At 39.5% G+C, this 19,837-nt stretch overlaps 1 protein-coding gene across 1 annotated transcript; it reads left to right on the forward strand.

Moving 5' to 3' along the window:
- Nucleotides 1–5,800: 5,800 nt before the first annotated feature.
- LOC135942425 (probable chitinase 10) lies at nt 5,801–7,614 on the forward strand. Its single transcript, XM_065488542.1, has 10 exons — nt 5,801–5,876; nt 5,928–5,991; nt 6,043–6,141; nt 6,206–6,391; nt 6,444–6,664; nt 6,712–6,859; nt 6,913–7,013; nt 7,068–7,229; nt 7,278–7,403; nt 7,453–7,614. The coding sequence occupies exons 1-10, from the start codon at nt 5,847–5,849 to the stop codon at nt 7,612–7,614; spliced, it is 1,299 nt and encodes a 432-aa protein (XP_065344614.1). The 5' UTR covers nt 5,801–5,846.
- The last annotated feature ends 12,223 nt before the right edge of the window (nt 7,615–19,837 follow it).

Genomic DNA, 19,837 nt, shown 5'->3' on the forward strand with positions numbered 1-19,837 from the left:
CTGGCAGATTCCTATATTCGAGTTTCACGACTTCGCTCTTTCTTTTCCTCCTGAACGTCCCACGATATCAGGAAAATGAAGAGGAAGCTAGTCTATTATTGGAAAACAAAAGGAGCCTTAATGGAGACGTTGCAGGGACACATGAAAAATTGTTTCCCATCAATTGCTCTCGTCTAAAACGGCGCTGCTTTTGTTCCGACTCATTTTGAGCAATGGTTTACATCGCAAAATGAGCGTAATTTGCTTCTATCAAATGGTGGATGAAGAAATATTGAAGGATTTGAAAAGAGGTACTTATGCCTTGTAATAGGGTAGTAAAAAGTGCCGCAATGTGTGAGGCTCGGAAAAACTGCTCCGAGGTGTGCATTGCTTTGAGTGTGTTGACGTGGAGCACTCTCAGGGTTTTTGCATGCACAATTGTATGGATTTGCATATCTCTCTCTCGCGAGTACTTGCTTTTCAAACTGCGCTGTTAGCATGCAGAGAGATCTTGACGAGGTCTCCAGCCGACCTGATTGCGCGGGGACAACTTCGCATATATGAGGAAAAGGGTGTTCGCATTCACAGCGTCCTGCAATCTTATTAAATAAAGTCACAAAGAAAGATGCTACGAGGGCTGTTAACACTCCCATGAAAAGCTGCATAATTTGTTTCTGAGATTTAAATGGAGAACACCTCTGACACAGAAGTTATCAGACACCTTAAAACAGGATTTCGCAAAAAAATATCAATCAGATATATTACAGTAAATTTATGTTATTTTTGAGATTACAAGTCTGTCCAAGTTACTTAAGCCAAAACTGTTCAAAGTCACCAACCAATGGCACTACTCACGATTTTGAAACACTTTTGCTACGATTTACGGCTCTAGCCTGCTGTTACATATTAATTTTGAACGTAAAATAATTTATTTAGACCAAAAATCGGTTCAGCTAATCGCTGAAGAAACGTAAAAAGCCATTTTTATAATAAACGGCAATGCCTTAAAAATATTAAGTAACCGGTGGCACCATCTATTGGTGGATTTGAACACAAAGAGGCTTATGCAAATGATGAGTTCAGGAGAATAATCGGCTTGTGCTCACTCAGTAATGTGAAGATCACATCTCAAAAATAGCGCTTACAAAATGTCTTAGAACTACACAAAATAGAGGATAGGAGCAATCTTTAAACTCAACATATAAATTTACTTTTGATAGAATTCAAGCAGCATCAAAACTCTCTACCTTATTGAAATTATCAATTTCGAACATTTGATATTCTGGGTGATACCCTCATTTTGCTTTTTCCTTAATTAACGCCGGTATGAAAGGAAAGAGAGATCGATTGCTCGCAGTTGCCAGAGGCTGATGAGGCAGAAGTGACAGCAAAGGCTGCCGTTTGAATATAAAACAGCGGTTGTTTGATTGGTATGTATGCTTTCGCCAGTCAGTCAAATCCTTTGATGGTTGCCACGGCTGCATTGTGATGCCAAATGAGGCTTTTTGAAGTCGGGAATGAATGTAGGCGCACCACACACTGTTTGCTTTTCCAAAACTCTGAGCAGTGGACCCTCGATCATCAATGGCTCTGCGAATTTAAATGCGATTGGCTGATAAATGCGGCGATTTATTTGCTCTTCGTTTTCTAAAGAAGCAGACCTCTTGCTTCTCCTTCAAATCCGCTTCAAGTGCTTGCCATAATGATGCCCATTTTCCGCTTAAACAAACTGTGCATCGCATTCTGAGGTCTGTTTAAATAACTGATCCGAGTTGAACGGCTAGTCATATTTTGCGATCGAACGATCCCTCTCGCTGTTTTTATTGTGAAGAGTACGGTTTTTACAAGTAAAAAGCGTCGCGCGCCAGATAAAAAGGGCCGTAAATTTATTGCTCTGTCGGGATTACACAGCAGCCGCCGCGCCATGCAGCTTTTTATCTCGAGTGTAAAAACTTAAAGGCGCCTCTTGATGAGCGGCGAAACAATTTATTAACTTTCGGCATAATTGAGATCCGAGAGATGGAGTCTTCATTCAATTTATGGCTCTAAATTAACGCGCTGGAAGCACTTAGTTTGCATTTTTATAAATATTTTAACCCTTCTCTTTAGCAGAGTTCTCTGAGGCCACTAAAAAAACGTAAATATAAAAGCACGAAGACTTTGCAATCCAGGAGTGCTTGCAAATATTGAAATTTGAACCATCGAGTTTATTTGACTTGCAAACTAATTACTTTTTTCGGAGTCATATATTATGCCCATGAAAGGTATTAAGTTTTAGCAGGGGTCTGAGGCGCTTGATGATTTTCTTTTTATTGAATCTAGGCCCTTTTTGAGCGACGAGTCCATTGAAAAATCACAACTTTCCCAAATTTGCGGGTTTTACAAACACTCCAATTTCGAGTTATGGAATTTCCGAGTTTTCTCCAAATAGGTTTGAACAAACATTCGGACACCGTTCAACCCGTCTCATCAATTGGGAAAACTTTTTATTAAAAAAAGAAACTACAAAATTGTTGCTTTTTAGGGGTTTCAATAAAAAAAGCTTACAAGCCCAAATCTCAGCTTCTAATAGCCAAATTATCAAAAGCCACACACAGCTAGACTAGTTCCAATCTCCCTTAGATAGCCGAAATAGTCTTAAGATGTCAACCCTTCAACCCCCTTTTTGCTCTGTAACTAAGAAACTTAAAATTTTACAATTTGAATTTGTTGCCCTTTGAATTCTGCTGCACTTCGGAATATTTAGTGATTATAACGCTGAAACTACTCATATCAGCACGTATAATGGCATGCGTCTCTTGGAGCCCGAGATTTATTTGGCACAATGTTTTTTATTAAGCGTGTTTCCAAAACAAAACCAATTTTTCACCAAATCTTAGCTTCTAACCGACCATCAGATCAACAAAAACTGCACCCCGCTCGAATCTTCATGACACTCTCTTGACAGCTGAAGAGATTTGGACAGAATTACCGAGTTAAATAATTAAAATCAAAATTTTTGTGCTGATCGAAAAAAAACTTTACTTGTGTTATTGTGATATTGTGTTATTGTGTTATTGTGATTTTATGACATTTCGGATATTTCATAACAAAGAGTAAAAACTTAGTCCCGATTTTAGTCTGATCCATTTTAACACCGAATTCAACGAGAGAACGATTCGCACAAATTCAAATGATTTTCTCGCACAGCAGTTTCCCTTTTGCAGCAATTCTAGTCGTCTCTGTCGTGACAATCGCAATGTAAACTTAATTTGTTGCGAGGCAGAAAAGCAGAGAAAGTGGCCCGAGGGAAAAATCCGGCGGCAACGAGTGTCCGATGAGAAACAAATTCGCCATCTGCTCTTGACACATTTTCGGAAAGAGAAGCGTCTGAGGCAGCTCTCTTTCTTCCGCGCGACTGTGGCCAAATTTATTTCGCAAAGGGACAAAGAGAAAATTGTCGCACACACACACACTACATATATCGGGCCCGGCAACAAAGTTTTGTTTCGCTATTCTCCGCGCCGCCAACGACGACGACAACGAAGACGACGAGTGGTGCGGAGAGTGTGTACGTGGGTATTTTTCAACATCATGTTGCTTCTTCCTCGTTTTATTGCCTTGTTTCTCGCCGTAGCGCGTGCTTATTAAAAGATACGACGAGGGACACGCTCCGCGAGTATGTAATTTATCGCACTTGAGGGACAGTGATGGAGATGAAATTGCTCATTCTCTTTGGATAACGCGATTATAACTTTTCCTCATCTGAATGATATAATGTGCCCCATATTTCTGCCGGCACTGCTGTTTTATGCTCGCTTTTTATGTTTCACCTAAATGCATTACAACTTGTACAACAGCCATGAAAAACTCAGGGCTTTTATTACACTTAATGCGAACACATGGCATTCGGGTCTAACGTTGTGCCAAAAAATCTTCCAGAGAGCGAATTCAAAAGCAAGAAAAACTTATTTATATACACTCCTATATTAGGATTACTGCTTTTTTATTCAAATGGCGCACGGAAAATGCTCCAAGTGACGCATTATTATCCCTAGGGTTGGGAATTCTGTACATCTGAGTTTTATTAAAGCTTCAAATGAGCTCAAATTAAAAGACGTTTTAGCCTCACTTCCACCGTCCTAATTTTAATGTGTTAAATTGTCCTACAATTCATCTTAAAACCTAAACCTTGCTCAAAATCGTAGAGAAATGCTATGAAATTTTGACACATGTCATGAGACAACTTTTAAGCAGTTTCAAAATTCACTAAATTCGAAAATCCCGATCTCATACCAATATTTTTGTTCAGAAACCAAAATAAACAGCAGTGACCTCGACCAGAGACTTCAAATTTGGTGTTTGTTTGATCGGTGTCAGCGAGAGGAATTCAAACCTCGCTTTTTTAAAATAGCTATACGATACTGAGGTCTTAAAGTTTTCCAAAATTGTCCTGTAAAACCCACGAAACAAATATTTTGTCAAATAATAATGAATGGCGCAAAATCTTCTAATAAAGACTGATTTCTGGCCGATTTTTCATGAACTCCTCCAACCCGTGACATTTCGTCCCGTCTAAATTGGCACCAAAAATAAGTTGAAAATCGACTAAAAATCCCAGCCCTGATTATCTGCACAACAGACGATACATTGTTGACTAAAAGCTCGCCAGAGAAGCCAGCGTAGCGTCCTTTTCGTCTATTACGTCGTGTCCTTTCCGCAACAGGTAACGGGGATTTTCCGGCCCCGTGCCCCACCTCCCTGACAGCCACAAAAAAAACCGGCGAGATGGATTCGATTTTTCTGCGAGTTTGATTTCCCCTGAGCGCAAGTCACGAGCGTTGAGTCGAACACGCCGAATGTGTTGAGGAGCAGTTTCCGAAGCCTCGATGCCAGCCAAGCGGCGTCGATTTGCACCACGGAATCACTCGCTCCCTGGTGGCACTGTTTTGGCCAAAATTCACGCATATCGCACGATCGAGCAAGAGCGTTCACACGCGCGCGGATTTCTCTCCAGGTGATTGAGTTGAGAGTCTCTGTGGTGAAAAGAGGCATGTGGCAATTCCGAAATATCTGCTTTTACGCATGCATCAATTTGTTTGGTAGAGGGAAAATAGCATTCCAATATTGAATCTGGCCATTTTTCTAAAAGCATGGAATAACACGATACATTTTTTGTTTCATTTATGCGAAATTTGAAGGACTGAAAAGGGCTGCATGTTTTAAATATTCATGGTACGTGTGCTACTTCAAAAACCAAAACAAAAAAACCGCCTGGTCCTATATTAAACAAATATCCTGACTTGTGCACTTTTTTGGCCTATGTAAGTTGGTCGTATGAAAATAAAATTGATTCAGCCTTAGGGATTCATATGCCTGTGCAACTTCTCGTATCTCAAATCTGATTGTCAGCGACCCTTCCGCAGCGGCCTTGTAGCAAAATTTGCGGTGGCCTAAAGACCAGAAACTTTCGACATGTGCGGTTGCGACCGGACACCACAAACTCATCCCACCTGCGACCATGAGGATTCCCGACCATCCGGACTGTGCACTGCCAACCAACAAACTGTCACAAAATGTAAACTTTTGATCATATATAAACAACTGCACTACATAATTAATTTAACTGAAATAGTTATAATTGGAAAATTTCCAAAACAATTAATGTAACTGATCTATGATATTTAATATTTTTAAAAGAATTTATTACACAAACTAAAAACACTTTTGTGCATAGATTCCTCTTCTACCAAATATTGAGCGGATGATAACATTACTTGTTGTTTCCGCAAAAATCCGTGCTGCACACCACGGCTTTTGATGTTTACTTCCTGAGCCAATATTTCGATGCTGGCCGTTTTCAGTTCGTGTAATGGCTTCGAAACAAAATGATAAAATTATACGTTTGGCTCATGACGGTAAGAGTTACTATAGGAATTGCTACTTTTCGATTTTTAATAGATAAACAGTTTCACGCTTTCTACGCATACAGCCTAAAGGATGAATCGATTTTGGCAACATCGCAAACCAGAAGTACAAATAATTATTGAGCCTATTAATTTATTACATTTTTTGCTCCAAAAGAAAATTTAATTCGGCACTGTATTTATGATTGTCTTGGTCTTGCCAACAAAGCGACTAACAATAAGTCGTGCAAATATAATTCAAGAACTGGCATAGCTCGTAAGTTGAGAGAGCAAATTTTTATAAATTAATTCAATTAAAATTTTGGACTTTCCCTTTAAAGCATCTAGCAAGAATTGCACATCAGAGTTCAAACCTTTAATAAAGAACAAAGTACTCACGTGCAATGCCTTTGATGGATTATTATTAAATCCGCAAGCTGCTTTGTGCGATTATGTTTTCTTTGGCGCGCCGATCCTTTTCAATAAAGCCACCAGTGACGTGACAGTAATCGAGAAAAGCGTACCTGGTAACAAAATTGTGTTTAGAATTAAAAATACATTTTCCTAGCAGATTTTCAGATTTACAGGCTAATATTGACAGAGCAAAAGCAATGGGCATTTCTTGTGCGATGGGATTTGGCGAGTACATGAGCAGTACCGGCATTGTTGGCGATACTTTGGACAAAATTTCGCAAAATGCAAACTTGACGAAAAAATTTGTGAGTCAGTTGAGAGGTATTGTGGACAGATTCAAATTGGATGGCATGATGATAATGTGGATGCTACCCTCTTGTCCGGCTGTAAAAGATTTTCCGTTTGGAGACAAGGAATAATTTTTTTATCACAGGGTGTCTGTGGGATGCAGAGTGCAAAAGACAAAAATAATGCAAGAGGGAAGCTCGTCGCCTTTTTCAATGAACTGAACAACAGTATGGAGGGGAAAAAGGTCTTTATCTACCTCATGTTGCACATGCCATCAGCGTACAGTTATTTGGGTAAAGTTCAAGCTGATTTTAATTTTATTATTAATTTAAAATTCATCTACAAGGCAACTACTTCAGTGAAATAATTAAATGGGTAGATTATATCATTATTGAAACTCACGAATTACGGGAACCTAACGGATTTACACATTCCCCACGGAAACTGGTAAGTATTAAGCTCTTGTTATTGAACTATTTTTTTGTATAAAATAATTTACAGATCGAGTGGATAAATGGTTTTGCACAGTTTGTGAACAATGATTATCAAGTTCTGAGAAGATTAATTTTCACCCTTGCGAGTTCCTCTGCTTCGTACAACGTAAAGGATCCAAAAAAGGAGATCTCAAAATCGAATGGCAGGGCTTCTATTACATATGACGAGGTAAATTAAACGCAGTGAACGAATGAGTCGTCTTAACAATATTTGTAGATCTGTCAGAAATATAAAAACAACAAAAATTGGGTTGTGGAGTATGACTCGACTGCAATGCAGTACGTTGGATACGACGGAAAAACTTGGGTTTCGTTTGATGAGTACACTAGCATCCAGACAAAAGTAATATTGTGATTTACGAATATCATTGATTAATTGCGAACTTCATCAGGTTGATTACCTTTTCGACATTGGAGGAGCAGGATTACATGCATACGTTAATTATGGTGATTATAATACTAATTGTGGCTGTGAAAAGTTGCATTATTTGAGGGTGCTGTCAGAAATGTTGAAGGGCGGTGAATGCTCGATTAATTTATGCAAATGGTATTAAAAAGAAATAAAATAAATCTGCATCTATTCAGAAACTAAAAGGGTATAAATTAATGTAGTATGTATTACACAAAAAAATCCTCCGTTTTACAAAGGACATTTGTTAAATTCGAGCAAAATGACAGGCAATAAATCAATTCATCGTGCACATTTTATACTAGAAATGTGAAATGTATCTTTCATCACTACCGCAGTAGACAATGTGGCCGGATATTGGTTAAACTTGGCGCAAGTTGGTTACCGCAGGCGCGAATTCAAAGGGAGCGAGGGTGACAAGAAGGGAAGACAAGAAGTGTAGCCCGTCGTGAATGAAAGCCACCCTGGCTGCGTGTCATCAAACGCACCCCGACGATCCACGAGGGTGCTCAATCTGCGACTGGTGCACCGAGGGTCGGTCGTTCGGTCTCGGCTCTGATGCTCTCGACAGCGGCAAGGGGCCGACGCTTTTGTGCAGCGGCCAACAATGGGCGCATAACTCTCGAACTTTGGCCTCTCGGCGGCGGCGGGGGAAGGTGAGCAAAGTGGGCCAGCCGCGCAGCGCATACTTTAGCAAGTGCCCCGATATTAAGAGAGTGCGTGCGGTCTTTGTTGCCGAGAAACAAAAGCGTGCAGGAAGAACTAGTCGACACGCTGATTAGCGAGAGTGATGCCGGCAATTTAGCTGATTGCCCCAATTCTGCAGCGTTGGCTAAAATTCCTGCTGATTTTTTCAGGGTTATTTGCATAATAGTACTACCGTATGATTTTTTCCACGGCTGGATATTCGGCGAAAAAACAGCAAGCAAGTGCAATAAATTTTTTAGAGCGGAGGAGCCCTGTAAAATTCTACAAAAAATATTTACCTTTGCCACAATGCTTTGATAATTGGAAAAAAGATAAATTTTCCGCGGGTGCCGTTTAAATTCCTGAGAAAATCGGTTCCAAAGTTTCCATACTAACCAAGCGCCTATGGAAACTCATGATTTATATTTCGCCAGAAAGGAAGTTTAGCTCATAATTCGCATGTCAATGGAAAGATTGCAACGTTTTCGGCAACTTTTCATAAAAAAGCAAAAAAAAGCTAGAAAGGTCCATTTTTCCTAAACTAAACGTTAGAAAATATTTTAATTTTCATCAATAAAATGTCCTGAAAAGTTCTAATTGTAAGAGGCTAGAGGATATTTTAAAAAAGGTCAAAAATTTATTTTTTAGTGAAAATTATGACATGAAAATTCATAATCTAAGTTTTAAACTACTCTAATAACTATAAGTGTATAATATAGTAAATAAAAAAGTCAAGTGGCATAAATGTTGGCAGTTAAATTACTAAAAGAATGTAATCAAGTTATAAAACAAAGTATCAGCTTTTGTAAATAAATTTGATAAGTATAAACGTCACTGACACTGTTATCAAATTATGCCTAAATAAAGATAATGCATTTTCCCTTCTGACTGCGGTGTAAAGTGAGACAAAAATGGGTATTTTTTAATATTAGTTTTATAGGGGTGAGCAAGAAACTCTAAATTTTAAAATCAAAGCAAAACAAAATTTCCAATGGTGAAAAAGGGGGATTTCAGATTTCAATTACTCCACAAAGCGTCACAAAAAGTCCGGCTACTCTCGGAAAACCTGTGGACAGTGTTTTAGCCAATTGTCCACTGGTGGATTTTTGAGTTTGATTAACATTTCAGGCAAAGTGATTTATGCAGGGGCTTGTATTTCTCCTAAGGTTTATAATCCGAGGGGGCACACGCATCCGCAATCGAGCAGAGCCAGACGTCCCGGTGGGCAGCCACACGCGCACACCTATATCTGGGCAAAACGCCGAATTTGGTATGCTCCATTAAACTTTGGCGTGTGGCACACTTGAGACCGTCGGTTTCGCAAAGCTTTTAAGGGGTGCAACCCCCGAAACTTGATTCTCAGCTCAGCAGAATCCATCCCGCCGTCGAAAACGACCTTGTTTACTGATGGCGTTGCGAAAGCGGCTCTCAGCACGTGGCCTATTTCCGCAGAATTCAGCTTCTGGCGCTATGGCAGGTGCGACTCTCGACGCAGTCCGAATTTCCTCTCCTTTTATTTTGCTGTTGCGGAAAGTATGAGAGCCGAAAGATGCCTGTTGGCTCATCTTCACGCAAGCGAAATTGCGAAACGGTTTTTGTCTTGCGGGCGAAAAAGTAGTTTGGCACTTGGCAGCAGATGCGCGTTTTCGCGTTTATAGCGCTTGGCGAGCGCCGGAAATGCTTTTTAAGTCAAGACTTCTGAAGATAACTGGATTTAAGCTGCTAGATCGAAGAGCGTTTCACACCTTTTTATTCACTGCATGCTCAAAATGATAAATAAGAATAAAAAAGAGAAAGGAACACAGACCGGCTTAGCAGCGAGTTCTGTCGAGTGGCTTTGCGCCTTTTATTAAACTCAGTCAACCTTTCTTTTGCTCGTCTCGCTCTCTCAACTCCAGCCAGATGAAACACACATGACGGCAGCCAAAGACTCGCTGGACCTTTGTGCTCGGCTTCCCTTGTTAGCTTTTACCCGATATATTCACCCCAGCAGGCCCCTTCTGCAATTTTTTCTCTGTCGTCGTCAATGGCTGGGAAAAGAGAGCGAAGAGCAGCAGGGAACGAGTCTTCTGCACAAATTATTTTATGCAGTAATTTTGGGGTGGCATACTTTGTCTGAAAAGAATTTGTTCGAAATAAATGCTTCGAAATTTGTGCAAAATGTTGGAAAATGACTGGAATTTTTCCGACAGTAATTAATCCAAAGACAAAAATGGAATTCATCCGAAAATGTATTTTGTGTGTAATGGACTTGATTTTTGATTAATTATGTAATTGACGTAAATTTTCCAGTCATTTGTCCAGAATTTCGAATTGTTGTCGAAAATAATCAAAAATTAAATTTTCTTTTCACTATTTTTATAAAAGAATCAACAACTATGTATGAAAATTGTTAAGAAAAGTGTGCAGAACTTTCGAAATTGGCTTCGGAACCGTATAAAATTACCAACCCACGATTTGCAGAGATTCAACGGAATTAATTGAAGTCATTAAATTTAATAATGATGCAATTACGGGCCCAATCACAAAGGACAAATTTCAGCCTTGGCAAGAAACTCGTTTACTCGAAAATCAGCATCAAAGAGACTTGCGTACCGGAATAACAAGGTACAAATAATAACAAAACAGGCCTGCCTGCTCACCCGATTAAGCTTGAATTGTTTAGTCAAAGCAAATGAGGCATCCAATGGAGCCTCTAATTGAACTGCGCGAGTTTAGGGGGCTGCGAGAGGACGAAAATGCTGTTTACACGCCGCACGACTCTTGACATTATTAATCACCGTAGGAGGCGCCAATCGAAACCGCAATCATGTCGAATAGGTATATCCGCAATTGTTCTGCGCGTATATGCCGGAAATTCAGTCTGCACTCTGCGCTGTTGGAGCATTGAAATGGATGTTTGCTTAGGATGTTGGATTAGTTGTGTGCGCGAAGCCGGCTGCTCATGCAAATGGGCATTTGGGTCAATGCGCCAGCCGCGCCGCTATTATTAAACATCCAGAAAGTCAGCTAACAAAGTGGAAAATGAACCTAGCCGTTGCAGATGCTGTGAATTGTCTCCCTCTAGACGCACCATGGCAATTAATTATGAAATTAATTGCGCTAAGAGCATTGCTATAAGCCGCTGCAATACTCTCCAGATTAATCCTAGAGACCTCGATCTGTATATGCCACTTATTGATGTAGGCAGCAAGAGGATACATATTAAATTATAAGCAGAGTGTCTTTCTTAATTAGTATTTAGTAAAAGGTATGGTATTTTTGTCTTGTTCCAGGAATTTATTGAGTAAATTGGTAAGAATTTACAGGTGCATACAGTCTCTCAAAAACTAATCAAAAACCATACAAAAAATTAGTCAACAATATTCTCCAGAAAATTGAACGATTTAGAGAGAATTTTAGGTTATTATTTTAAAGTTAATATCACTTTTAGTGTAGAATCTTAAAACGGCATTGATCGGATCGTGCTCATTAGATGCCAAATTGAAAATCGGACGCAGACATAACAAATATTCATCTTCGTCTTTAAAATCCAAAATTATAAATTTAATTGAGAAGTTTTTGAATAATATGAATGTTAAACGACAATCTATTGACCCAAAATTTTTTGAAACCCCTGCTATGTGTAATTTGGATTGGACTAATACAAATTGTAAAGACAGGGCTATGTTAACTAGATATTCTTTTCATGGCTATCATTTCCTCGTCTGTTCACATAAATGTTTTCATCTCGAAGTCACCGCTAATTGTAAATGTATTTATTGTGATTCTTTGCTTTCTAGTATGTACCATTTACTAGACTGTGTCAAAAAACCTTTAACTTTATCACAAGCATTCCGTTATAATAAATAAATTTGTAATTGGCTTTAGTTGTACACCGATGGTGTCCAATAAAATGAATAAATGAATAATAATAATAATAAATTTAATTTTTAATACGAATTTGAATGCATCCCTAAAAATGAACTGAAGTGATGATTTTCTTTAGAAAAATATTTGTTTGTGAATTTGAATTTCATCCAACATCCGGTGCAAAATGAGCTCTTCCACTGAAGCGTGAAATTCATTTGGGTGCAGTGTCAATAAATTTGTGCTGTACCGTGTTTGCCGTGCAAGCGTTCTGCCTTTGTATCAACACGAAATTAATATACTAGCACGGTGGACATGTTGATTATGATTACAAAATCCAGTGTTGCCAGGGTTCAACGCATCGCAAACTTCAATCATAGGCATCACATGAGTAATAAATGGGGCGCATGAATCGGGCTGAGGTCAGCCTGGATTCCTATTTTGGATCCGATCTCTCAATATGCAAATGTAATTGGCCCAGCAGACAATGCGTGCGATAGTCCCGCCGTATGTACATCTCAATTAGCAGACACTGCCGGCGGGGCCGAAGCGCTGGAGCAAACATCGAGCCAGTGGGAGCAATCTAAACTGCATAAGTAATTTGCATGCTAGCGTTTGGTGCCTGGCTATGCAAAATTAACGCTAACCACATTTTTGCAGAACATTCCCGTTGAAATTGTCGAATAAATTTTGATAAATATTCAATCATTAAATGTGCTTTGTGCCCGGAGACAGAAATATGCCAATTTTCAGCTAATTTAGTCTGTAATTAAATTAGGCAAGTACAGATAATATTAGTGGACGTTATATGTGCATATTTCGCAACATAATAATCTCGCTTGTTTTTAATAGATTTTAATATCTTTATTTGAAAGAGGAGCCAAACATAATTCATTAGTTACGATTTCTAAACGCCAGAGATGGTAAAAGGGGGGCTAGTTGTGTGACTCAAAATGCCCAAATAGCTCAACGGGCTGGGACTCGCCACTTGCTGGTTTTCGCACCTCTCCAGTGGCTTTTCAATAAAAGAACTCGTTGCGTAGAGGAGAAAGCGTGGCCACATTGGGCCCAAGCTCCTCTGCGGCCACTCGAGCATAATTTGATCCACTTGTGACGGTGTTTTTGAAACCCGGTGAGCACATTGCCCACGGGATGTGCTGAGCATAGATTAAAAAAAAAACCTTGGGAAATGCTCACTTTCCTGTAATTTTTTAAAAAAATAAATACACTTACTCTGCGAGGAGAGTTGTGCTGCATCCAGATATCCACGATAATTATGCAGCAACTTTGTCTCTGCGAGCTTGAAACCCTCTCTAAAGTCTTGCTCATTCTGCGCCATCAAAGCAGTCCGGTCCACTCGCTTTGAGGAGTTTGGCTTGGCCGGCGAGCTGATAGCCGCGGGCTGCTCGTTTCCTTTGCTTTCCCTCTGCATAGACGGCCAACTTTGCTAATAACCGCTCGATGCGTGTCACCCGTTAGCACACACCTTGTTTGCTCACGCACAATAAACAGAATTAATTTGTGTGTGCGTGCGCCATTTGATTACCTGTGCGCTCTTACCTTAATGACAAACAGTGTCAGTGAACCAAATTGCAAGTTTAGAAGAAAATATAGCAAAAAATATTTGTGAAGATCGAATGTATAAGGAAATTTTTAATTATTGAGTAGAACTTAAATGGGAATGCGATAAACAAAGAATTAGTTCACAAAATTTGCCAACTAGGAGAGTCTTAAGTTATAGTACCTATTTAAAAATAAATTGTTATGAATACATTTCCCTTTTTTCCTAAACATTAGTTAGTTTTAAAGGTTTTAAATTAAAAAAAAAGAAAAAAAAGAAAAATTTAATATTTATCTTCATTTTAAATACAAATAATTAAAAAATAAGCAAGCGTAGGCATTGTGCACAACACGCCAGTTGCACAGGTTGCATACAGTTTTAAATTTTAGGTGCCACGCGGGAGCCGTAATGGAGACGAAAGAGAAAGAAAAGCAGCAGCTGCCGTCGACCGCCACCCGAGTTATTTTTTACCAGACGTGTTTTTGCGTGAATCGCTGACGGCCGTTTGTAGGAAGCGCAGCATCGCAATTATTTTTTACGCGCCAACGAGGCGTTCGCGCTCTCTTTCCCTTTCGAATAAAGTCGTGTGTGTGTATGTGTTCGTAGATATTGTTTGCCGGCGCTGGTGTGGCCTGCAGCGCAGATAGCACGGTGTGCCGAGCATTTTTAATGATTTCCACGGCCCGAGTGGCGATACAAAAGAGACAAATGCCCGCTGGACCGTGCATTTGAGCCTCGGAAAACAACGAAAATAAAAAATCACTTGGAATACCGAAGGGCTATTTCCAATCTCGTTTGTTTCATTCCAATTATTAAATATGTTGTGCGTTAAAAATATCGGAGTGGAAGAATTTGACGGCAAATGCGTTCAATACATCATCTCCGAGATGAATATATCACCCTGGTACAAACAGCGCCGTGTTTGGCATGAAATGCGTATGTACGTGGGCCAAATGTGCAGCAATAAATCTCCATTTGATAAAAATTACCACGCTGCTCCTTGTAAATATGTCAATCATCAGAAGAGAAGCACGTATTGCGCTCCGACGAGGAAATATGAGGCGGCACAAGCATAAAATGTATCTATCTGCAGAAATATCGCCGCTCTGTATCGCGGCAATTTGTTTAACTCGAGTTTGATTTATGATTTGTTGTGCTCGGCTCGTCGCAACCTGCAAATTTAATTTGTAGCCGAACCGAAAATGCGTGCCTCTGTGTGAGGGGAAAATCGAAATATATATTTCGGCCCGGAATCAAACGCCAACCTTTCCGTGTATAATTAATGACCAAGACGCTCCGATACGCTAGCTCTGGGGAACGATAAACGGAAGCTTTGTCGAACGAGCTGCCATTCGCGCACATCATGACGAACAAGAGCATGTCGATAACACCACTCGCCGACAATTAATTAACATGCCGCTACTATTGATCAAGCGGAAAAGCCACACAGACACACACAAACGCAGCAAGAATTGATTACCGGCGGCGTGACAATAGACGCACATCTCCTCTCGGCCGACCCTTGTCTTTCAGAGCAGCAAAACAATCAGTCAGAGGCAAAACTCACACTCCAACAAATAATGAGAAACTGCGTGGTCCGAATATAAATATAAAGCAATAACGTTCTCACCCTAATCCCTTTGGCAAGAGAAATCGAGGATTGTGTCTGGAGAATTTTTTGATTAAAACGAGGAGAGGAGAGTTCAAACTGATCTTCAACCAGTCTAAAGAGAATTTAATCAAACCTACTTTCAAAAAGTTGTTTTGAATGAAAAGAGGTGCAAATTGTGTTAAAAAAACTCGTCTAATTTAATTTGTCATTTTCCCGTCGAACACCCACTTAAAATTACTACTATACACTTTACAGTTGTTAGTTTTCATATAAAAGAGTTTAATTTTACTTATTCAAGATTAAGCAATCAAATTCCAATAATGCCGGAGCTATTCATTAAGTCCAATTAACAAACACTCCAAAGTTATTCGGGTTACTCACCTAAAAGTCTTGTCAGATACCAAAGCCGCTGCTGAAATAGAACAAACTCTCGTTCAAGAAGATATGAGCGAGCATACAAAGAAGTTTCTGACAGCGTGCTTGAAAATCAGCGCCGCCGCTTTGCGTAATTGTGCATCACGAGTGAGTGACTGGATGGATCCAAGTTCATCTCACCCTCAGGGCCCGCGGCTCAGATTTAATTAAACCGTAGAAATTCGAGAGCAGTCTGCAGCAGTGATTAATCAGGATCTGATTAATTGCCGCAGCTGAATTTGAGGCGCAACTCTTAATTCCAGCCGGGAAATGATGATTTCTGTCTGTGAAAGGAAAAAAATCTCCACCGAAATCATCCAACAAAATTGAGGAGCGAAATCTCGTTTCTTTGTGGCAGTAATATGGCTTCAGATTTTGATAAAACTGGTTCAGGATTTACATGTAGTATGTGCATCTTAATTTTTTTGGGGGGTATTTCCACAAGAGAAATCTGGAGAAACAGGCCATTTGGCGTGCACAAAAATGAGAACATCTTCAGTTCTAACCATGTTAGAACATTATGTGCCAAAAGTTGTGCAAATAGCAAAAAATACCTACACACAAAGCTAATCAGCCGGAAATTTCCGCAATGCTACGAAAAGTCTCTAATTGCCAGTGACACAAGGAAACGGTGGAGTTTAACAGTTGTTGAAGCTACTAATAGAGAACCAAGAGCGTCGAACAAGTTAGTTTTATTAACCATGCACTCTCTCGAGTTTGGAGTGGCGGTGAAAACAAGACTAGTCATGCCGCCTAGTTCTTGAAAGTTGTTTGACGCAAGTGCGGGTAAATTTCGACCGGGCAAATATTATCTGAAGAGTCGGCAATGGAAACCCATCAGCGCGTGTGTCTGATGGGAAATCGAAGGGATGATAAAGGGGTATTTTCGGTGGGTGGTGGAATTCGTTCGAGCGCGCGGTGACCAATGTTTTTTTTAACCGTTGAAACACACCAAAACTTTCCTGTGCACTCTGCAAAAACAAGTGCGAATGGAAAAATAAAAATAAACCTTTCGTAGAGCCGCGGGCTAATTTCACAGGTTGGTTTAGCTTAAAACGCTTGAGCTGTCTGTTCGCTCGCGGATTTTCCGTTTTTCCCGTTTCTCGCAAACAAGCCCGTGTTTCCTCTGCAGCGGAACACAACTTAAGACGATGAAGTGTGAGAGATGGATTATGTTTGTTTGGTAATGGAAAGCTTTTTCTCTGGGTTACAGTTTTAAAGTGGAGACGTACTGAAAAAATGGTTTTTACCTTTACCTTAAATATTCTCTGAAAATTGGCAAAGCTGTTTAAATTTGCGGAAAAACCGGCTCCAAATCAGGCGGCGAGTTAGAGAGGAAATTTAGACCATAATTTGCACACCGTTGAATAGATCCTACTGAATAGAGGAATTCAACCCGAAAAACCCATGGACAAACTATAGAATTTTCCGAGAAATTTAGCAAATTCTGATATCGTACAGTGACTCAGTCCTAATTTAATTATTATGCACATTTTTCGAGGTTTTTATGGTTGGACCTTGTTGGTCAGTGCCCTTTTGCAGTGCAGAGGGTACTTCTAAAAAATTATTGTTTTTTATATAGAAAATAATGTTCAAATATTTATTTGACATATAAAAAGGTACATTTTATTAAAATAATCATTTCCTTCATTCACTCTTCCTTGTCGTTGGCTGGTCCCTGTAGTCACCTTGAAGAACGAGGAGCAGTCGATTCAAACAAACAATTTTATCAACTTCTAAATTTAAGTCAACAATTAAAATTCTTTGTTGCTGCCCCGCCCTGAAGTGAACTATTAACGGCAAGTTCAACAAAATAATTGTTCGCTTGATTGTCAGAAAACAAAAAATTGTTTGTTTCAAAATATTGTTAAAAATGTGCAACAATTCAATCCATTGTTAAAACAAAAATGACGGTGGTTTTTTTTGTCCACTTAGGCAAAATTTACATCGCTTCCCATATTTCCATTGCAGATTCTTTGAGTTATATTTGATGGCGATTGTTTGGGAAAAAGTATCAACTTTGGCTTTAACTGGATTTTTGAGTATGGCTGGAGCATGGATTATACCGTTTATACATTGGCAACAAGGATTTTTTTTTAGGATTTTGCGGTATCAATCCTCTTTAAACAGCTTCAAAGAGACGGAAAAAGCACAATGATTGCTTAACAAACGCTAAAATTTTTATCTCTTCCTCAGGTCGAGACTGTTCTTATTATAATCCTCTCGAAATTCATCATTCCTGCTGACGAAAAACAACTTTTATTCGAGAAACCCCATTCCCCGATTACACAAATCCAAGTTCTTTGCGGCCAAGGCTCTCCATTTGGTGGAAAGAGATTTATGCAAATTTCATAACGCGAGGAGCGGCAAGCAGAGAGGGCCTGGATTTTGTGCTACATTGTTCCGAAACCGCCTCTCTTTTTAACAAGGCAAGCCCTCTCAGATTTGCAGCTCGAGAAAGAAGTGGTCTTACGGAGCCGAGTACATAAATATTTCGCAAACTCTTCTGACAGAATTCCAGGTCACCAGTTTCACATGATGTAAATATGCAAATGTCTGAGAATGAATTTCCCTTTGGAAAGAGGGAAGAAAAATACCAGAGTTCGGCTAAAGGGCGGAAGGAAAATTGATGAAACAAACTGCAAAATGTCAAATATAATAAAAAGAGCAAAATCTCATTTTTAGCAATTTTTTGTTTGTTTGAAGCTGAAGAAAAAATTTGTAATATATTTTTATACTATATATTCTTATTAATTGAACGGAAAAGTAGATCACTTCTTTTCAACTGTAGTTAACAAAAAATGTTATTAATGCATGTTTGTGTTTTTCTTTGTTCTTAGATTTCCTTCTTATCTTGAATTCTGCTAAACACTTTGAAAGCAAGTAAAAATTATATTTTTCAAAATTTTCATTAAATATTTTTAATGTTCAGAAATGAAATAAAAATTATAGTTTTTTGCAATTTGCAAATCAACAACCTTTAAAATACCGGATGGACAATAGTGCGAACCCTGTCAAGATTTCCTTTAACCCAGCTAAGAATCCATCCACAACTTTTCCACTTTGTGCAAATTTACGAAACAGCAGGTCAGGAAAGCTTCCGGAAATTTAAAGCAGACGGAAATTAATTAGCACCTGGCAATAGGCAGCAAACTGCGCCAAGTGGGCGATAGAATTAATTAGATTGCGAGCGTGAGTGTTGAGATTCAGAGCAGAGCGGTGGTGAGGGTGGAAATCTTAGTGCTGCACGGACTGATTCGGCCGTTGCAATAATTCGCCGGCGCCACCGCGTGAAAGAAAGTTGGTCCAAGTGGAGAACGTGGCTGGCATTGCTAAGGCCGGCCGCTCCTCCGCCGGGCCCATTCTCGGTAATCAAATAAAAAACACGACGAGACGAGCGAGAAGCGTGTTTTTGCACTAACACGCACACAGAGACAAACTTGGACGCTCGCGCTGCTCTTGTCGGCAGCATAAAAAGGCAGACGAGGACCAAAACCCTCGCGCAAAGGCTCGTGAAATTAGAGCCAGGAATGTGTCTCACCTACTTTCCCTCTCGGATTTAAAAGCTCGAGGGTTTCACTGCCGTTTGAAGTGTTTTATTAAATTCGTTTTTATCCTCGAGGCTTGCCATATTCTAGACAGACCTCCAAACATAAACTTCATTCCTTCAACTAGTTCCAACAAACTATATGATATTATTTAACCTCTGCAAAGCACAGCTATGATTGCTCCCCTGTCCCTAATATCACCACCAAGTGGATAACATGGGGTCCGAGTGGCCGCAGCGGAGATTGGGCCAGCCCAATGTGGCCATCTCTTCTCCTCCTCGCACCGAGGTCTTTTATTGAAACTCTAAAAGCCTCTGGAAAGGTGTGAAAAGCAGTGCGTGGCAAGTCGGCGCCTGTACAACTCCCAGCCCGTTTCGAGCTATTCAAGTCACGTAATTAAAATGTCATCCTTTGTTTATGAAAAGCTATCTCAAAGAGTGAATTCTGCTTTCTCTATAACTAAAATTATATCTCAAACTGTACATATTTATCTTCTGAATCACTCACAGTATACTAGTACTCACACGCCTATTTTACGGTTCAAAACTAGGTTTGCTGATGAGGCCTTGGATAGGCTGAAATAAACCAGTTCTGGATCAACTTTGTTGTTAGTGTCTCTTGTTTTCAATGAATTTTTCGAATTTAATTTAATTTTCCTTGCCGAAAAATCTTAAATAATGTATCATACCATCTTTGT

The sequence above is a fragment of the Cloeon dipterum genome, chromosome 4, assembly GCF_949628265.1.
Source record: "Cloeon dipterum chromosome 4, ieCloDipt1.1, whole genome shotgun sequence".
NCBI lineage: Eukaryota > Metazoa > Arthropoda > Insecta > Ephemeroptera > Baetidae > Cloeon > Cloeon dipterum.